General features: G+C 37.4%; 1 protein-coding gene across 1 annotated transcript; it reads left to right on the top strand.

The window, feature by feature from the left end:
* The first annotated feature begins 3,953 nt into the window (after positions 1-3,953).
* Positions 3,954-6,208, top strand: LOC5571665 (cell division control protein 1). Its single transcript, XM_001653701.2, has 5 exons — positions 3,954-4,301; positions 4,365-4,479; positions 4,540-4,801; positions 5,219-5,750; positions 5,809-6,208. Exons 3-5 carry the CDS (start codon positions 4,712-4,714, stop codon positions 5,997-5,999), a joined length of 813 nt encoding a protein of 270 aa, XP_001653751.2. The 5' UTR covers positions 3,954-4,301; positions 4,365-4,479; positions 4,540-4,711; the 3' UTR covers positions 6,000-6,208.
* Positions 6,209-6,741: the final 533 nt, after the last annotated feature.

The raw sequence follows: 6,741 nt of genomic DNA, 5'->3' as shown, positions 1-6,741 counted from the left end.
GTCTTACAAATTGTTTTGAGTCCCCAAAATCTAGTCTATGACCCTTTGAAAATGAGCATATCGGCCATACGAAGAGGTATGCATCCGGGAATGAAAATCAACTATCAGTATGGGGAGATTATCGAGATAAGTCATGTTCTCTGGTCATGATCAACAAATATTTTTAAATTTCAGAAACCCAAACGTCAATTTGATTTGATCGAAGTTCCACTTGGTAAATGAATGGTGGTGTCTTGGAAATGTGCTGATTTGAAAATTAATCAATATGTTTACTTCACAGTACCAATAAAAAAATCGATAAAACTTTTTTCTTCAACTTTGCAATAACTTAGTCAATTTTAAAACTAAATTTTTGATTCCATTACGGTTAGATCAAGAATAAACTTATAAACTTATATATGAATTATTTTGTAACACTGACGTTACAGCTATTATTTTTTAACCTGAGATCCGAGCACAGCCGAGTAGTTGGCAACATGATATCTCAGTTAATTAAAGCCGAGTATCAGTTAAAATTGTGCTTCGTTGCTAAGCAACCGGACAATTTTGTTAGCTGGTCTCAGTTAAATAGGAAAACTGAGATTCGCACAGCCGAGCTCGTGAAAAAAAATCTAAGTGTGTAGTTTTAAAAGAGGGCCAAAGCAAAGACAAATTAAAGACTCCATGTCCCTTGCAGTTGCCCAAAATTTTATGGCTCATATGGTAATCTAGAGATGCCGTTCAAAGTGTACTGCGATCTGTCAAACTTGGGTACCTTTTGCACTACCGAGGGACCAAATGCAGTACTAGAAGTGGTACCCAATCTGAGCCCGAGTGGGACGGACCTGGCCAAAGTTTAAGTAGAGGGGTACCTACGGATACTCAATAATAAATACATTGCATCACTCTAAAACATCGGTTAAATCATTATATGATGCACACTTAGATATAAACACGAAGAACAAAATATAATGTTCGTGATCATATTGCCGGTCAAGTTAACTATATTTTAAGGTTAATTTAGAGATAACAAAAAATATAGTTGATTTGACATTATATTGTTTAAAATAACTATGTCACTATCATTGCTTAAATTTATATTTTAAATTGTTTTTCAAACATCAAACGTCAAAATTCAGCTATATTTTAGTTGATTCAAAGTAAATTTGATTGAGTTTACAATATATTGCAATGTTTACTCAACATTTTGTTCTGCTTTATCATCACATCTGAAGAGATTCGTTGCTGCTTTATCTATCTAAAAAACCATTGCAAAAATCAAAGTGCGCGTCGGTAAACTTGAAACGTGGTCTCCTGCGTGCAAGGTGGTCATCTTAGCACTTACAATGTTCCTTGCAAGTTGAAAGTAAGTAGATTTGTGAGCATGACTTGGAGTCTAGGGATGTGAATGTTTTCGGATAGTAATATTTATCCAAACTATAATTTATATAAGTGCAAGTGGATAGCTGAATCGATGAAGTGTGTGTATTTGATTTGATGTTAATTTAGTGTTGGCGTAAGTTAATTTTACTTCGAAAGAAATATTTGTGCGCAAGCAAAAGTAATTAACAGTATTGTAAGCTCAACATCAAGAAATTCTTCTGCGTGAAGCTACTATCCTGAGCAGCTTGGGATAATGTTGGACTATTGTGGCCACATGGTCATCTGGTACAGGTTCCGATAGGGAACCCAAGGAGACACTTAGGGAATTTTACATATTGGTAGCGTTTGACGCCAGAGTTGATTATTTTTCATTTGTTAGTAAATAGACATGGTGCTATCAATAATCAAGACATGACCCTATCTGGATGTTCAGATATCGCACCCGGTAGGCCTCAAATGGGACACTTATTAGCTTTTCGGTTCTGTATATTGGCTGCTTCTCAGCTTAGTATTCTTGTGAGCTTCTCCACATTTATAAACTCAAAGCTTTTTTTACCATTTCGCCTCTTTTTGCGTATGTATACCGTGCGGCAAGCAATTTTTGGGCAAATACATAAATATGATATCATATTTATTTAAAACATGCCTTAAAATAAATATGATATCATATTTAAAGACCCTGTAATATTCCTTCTGCAGAATGTGGCCCGGATAATTTATTTTCCAAAGAGAAAACCCTATATTAGATTCCTGAATTCATAATCGTTGGGGGATACAATTACCAATACATAAAAGGGGAAGGCACAAAATAACTTTTTCGGGGCTATTTGATAAACGCTCACCAAAAACTCATGTGCTTTCCTGTGGAGCATTCCAATTTGTCCAGCTAGTATACCTTTGTAAGGTTTCCAGTCAACTTGGCTTAGGCCTTATTTTACAGTATGGGCCCAATAAAAAAAATATACGATCAAATTGTTCGATTTGAACGATGAATATAGCATTCCACAATGCGTTCATTTCGAGTTGTTTTGCCAGTGAAGGGTTATTTCTGACTTATTTGTAGTAATGTTCTGACATAACTTCGCTATTCCAAGAACGAATTTTCGCCATATTTTTGCCTTCACCTGTTCTCTAAATAATGTAATAAAGTAAAGAAGTTCAAAGGTTTATGTCCGCCCAAAGCTCAGAATCAGCGTCTGACTTGTCCGGTACACTCTGGTTGATAACACTATCCACTCCTTTACAAAGAAATCACACTTTATTGTTGAAAATTTTAGTTTGTTCGGTATCGAGTGATGGAGGAGATTCTTAGAGAACGTGTTTATTCATAGTCACAATAAAATATATGCCAGGCGGTCATAGTTTTGAGGGCATTTGCGTCTTATAGGTTTGATATTGCCTTTATGTTTTTGTTAAAGTTGAATAAAACATAAAAAATACGGAGGCATATTACAGATTTTTTGAGGATGAAATTTGTTCTTTTGGTTAGAGACAACTTGATAGCAATTACTAAGTCATAGGTTTTGAGCAAACTGAGCCGCTTATCACACTTATATGAAGGTTCAATCGAAGCTCTTCAAAGTGAGCCGTTTTTTCGAAATTATGTTTAAGTCTCCAATTACCCAGGTTATGGACCAATTCTATCATTTGATATGGGCGTATGCTGGAGACAAGGCCTGTGAAGAATCTCACGCCATCGTTGATGTTTTAAGAAGCTTTCATCACACAGATATTAAACTTGACGTTCGCATGATACAATTTGAAGGTAATGCTTAAAATTCCTCTCTGGTAAGGTGTAAAGTAACAGATGAAAATCATGTCCAAAGCAAAAAACTGAGTCTAAATAGATTAAACATACAAGTAATGAGTAATATATATGTTTCATTCACATTTTCTATGTAAAAACTACCATTAAACATGATATGACGATTTTTCGCATTTTTTATGGGCCATACTGTTACACATGATTTAGTGATTTAACGCAAATGGACCAAGATTCAATAATTAACATTTATTGTAACAAAAAAATTGTAACACCTTCAGATTTTTATATTTACACCTTTATATTTTAGATTTTAGATAAACATCTACTACATATTATGTTATGTTTTTGGTCAGATTTGGGTGTATATATTTCGTGTAACTTTCAAAAGGACTTATCTAACATTGTGAGGCTCTCTTTGTTTATTTTTTATTTAATCAATAACCGAGCCACATTGACCTCTACTGTTGCGTTTTTTTGTATGAAACACTATTCAAGGACATTGTCTTTTGATCTGCTCCTTTAGTATTGCACTTTTATAATCGAAAGAGAGTGATAGAGGAGAGAATATCTCATTGTTACATAGGTCCATATAGTAAAGTTCAGTGAGATATACGCCGTGTAAAAATAAAACCGTATGTGAATTGGTACAATTATCAATCCGCACATTGCATTACCACTATGGTTTTACCGGTCGTTTTGAATTTAATATGTCCACCTAATGCTCATATCTGCTCATATTGTTGAGCATACCTTATAGAATGACGTTCTCACCATAGCGCCGTGCTCAGATGTATTAGACGGTGTCTTTTCCATCTCCATCGTCTATATCAGTACGCCTGAGTTTGTACGCGTGGACGCTTTACGATTGCAACAGCTGCACGCTGCACCCTGCTCAATAATAAACTCTCATTGACATTTAGCACCATCTATATACTTGTATAGGATAGTCGGGTGGGTTCCAAGTGATTGAATGGTTTGTTTATACATTTCTTGGATGTAGATATCAAATAGTTGCCGAAAAGAGATAATTTGTGCATGTTTGTACATCGGGCAGCTATCAAAAGTCTTAATTGATGACGAACCTCGCTGTGTAAAGTATGTCGTTCTATTTTTGGGACACAAGGGCAAAATGGCTAGGATATCACTTTCCAGAATGAGAAAGAAATTTATTGCGGTGAGTTTGCATGAATGTGGCAAAGTAAGATGTCCTATGAGCTAAAGCTTCGATTTATTTCAGGCTTCATCCTATTTGGCGTGTGTACAGTATTTTGATAGTGCTACTTACTTTGTACAATGAAGTTTTTATTTATGTTCTACAGAAGTTTAAATGGTCCAACATAAGTGCCAAGAAGGTAGAATTACATCATATCATCACATTAACATACAATACTAAGGCCTTTACTGTTTTGTAGACCATTGCTTGCGAATGCTACTGGTGGGAGACCCGCAGATTTTGGGCAAACATACGACTCCAGCTATTACTCTCCGCTGGCTAATTTCGACTCGGATCGATATCTGGCGTGGTATTACGAGAAGGCCGTGGAACACGTGAGGCCCGACGTGATATGTTTCCTTGGGGACTTGATGGATGAGGGAACCACTGCCAATGAGCAACATTTTGAAGAATACTATGAACGATTCGGGCAAATTTTCCCAACTCATCCGACTGCGAAGGTATTATTAAACATTAAATTGGTTGTTTACTGGGGTTTCCTCCGACAGTCGGTTCCCAAGTGGCAGTTCTTCAAATACCCCGTTTCCCTGAAAGCTCAATCTCCTGAAAAGTTTTTTTTGCACTCATAATTGTCTTAATTACTGTCATAATAACATCTGTATATTCTGTATTAGATTCGGTGATTCGGTTGAGGAGAATGATCAATAATATCTTTTTCCAAAATTCCTTTATAGTTCGCCATCGCCGCGTTATCGCTGGAGACTTCTTGTACCTTATGAATTTCATAATGTGTCAATTGGGGACATGGCATTTGGGGGAAAAACGGTCATTCATGAAACTGACGTGCGCGGAGATAACATTTTGAAAAAAGTAGGACAATCGTCTATTGAATATTGATCATTAAAATTACTTTCTAGATAGTTTACATACCCGGTGATAACGACATTGGGGGTGACGATGGCGAAGAGCTCAAACCTTCTAAGGTTCGCCGATTTCGTCAGTATTTCAGCGAAAAACCAGCGTGGATCATAAACGACAATGTAACCATCTACAACATCAATAAAATTACCTTGGAAAGGCCCTTGAACGATCCCCGTTTGGATATCAAAGACGGTGAAGACAGTTCCGATCGCTACATCCGCATCTTCCTGAGTCACTTGCCATTCTTGAGCAATCCGGGAAGCTTTACTTACGAGGCAATAGACAAACTTAAACCCAATGTGATATTTTCCGGGCATTTGCATGCATCGCGTTACGTTAGAATCCATAGGAAACATTTGAGGGCGGCAACCTACAAACCACTTAGCGGCGATAAGAAGACGGCGTACAAAGTGCACACTTTCGATTTGAGCTACCACAAGGACACCGAGGAATTGCTGGAGATTGTGATTCCCACCTGTTCATACCGGATGGGGGTTCCGGAGATCGGCTATGGATTTGCTGTTATAGGTAAAAAAAATCCGTCTAATTCATCTGAACATATTCGATTAACTTTTTTCCTGTACAGATGGCACCAACCTCAAGTACACGGTACTGTGGACTACCAAACGCTTCCATCAGCTGATCTCGTACGTGATTGTAGTGGCCATACCGTTGGCATTCCTGCTGCTGACAGTACTGTTCAAAATCTTGAGAAACATTTGCGTGTGCAAACGGAACCCGCGGACGAAACTTCCCCTCTACAATCAGATGTTGTGAGGTGTGTTTTCAAGCTGTGGGTGTATGCAAACCAGATGAGCAGTCTCCATCGAACACATGTGGACAGGATAAACAATTTACTCAAATTAGTGATTTTAAAGGTTTTGAAAAAAGTCTGCAATTATTTGAAGCGATGGCAATTTGTTGTTTATATCAAAATGTGATTTTAGAGTTCGATTCTTATGTAATAAAATGTGTAAGCTACAGCACTTTGTAGAGAATAGATGTAATAGAGTAAAAAAAAAAATTAAAATAAAAAAAAGCTTTTTGGAATTACGAGGTTTTAAATGCGCACAAGGCCCGAAAAGGGTTCGAATGCACACAAGGCTTGTGAAGGGTTTGAGCACGCTTGAATTCTCGTAAACAAATCAGTTTTTAAAACGGATTTATGCGACATCGGACGTAAAGTCACGACAATGACACAGTTGGTAGGGAACTAAAGCTCCCAATCGGCTCGGCCACTGTTGTTTTGTTCTTCGACGCGAGTTTTCATTTTTTGCAGTGCAGTGTAGTGTTTTACTGTTTTCGTCGGACAGGGAAGAAACAGGATAAGGCGATTATGCAGACGGCTGGATTTTTTGTGATTGGACGTGAGGTGAGTGATTGTTTGCGTGGGTTCATCGAGAAACTTGCGACGATCGACACGCCTCCATCCTTCATATAACGGTGGGTATTAGAAATACATAAGTTGATTTCGCACCCCCAAACATATGCGATTTTGCGGTGGAATGATGACGTTCGG

This window comes from Aedes aegypti, chromosome 2 (genome assembly GCF_002204515.2).
Source record: "Aedes aegypti strain LVP_AGWG chromosome 2, AaegL5.0 Primary Assembly, whole genome shotgun sequence".
NCBI lineage: Eukaryota > Metazoa > Arthropoda > Insecta > Diptera > Culicidae > Aedes > Aedes aegypti.
This window is presented reverse-complemented; position numbering and strand designations above follow the sequence as displayed.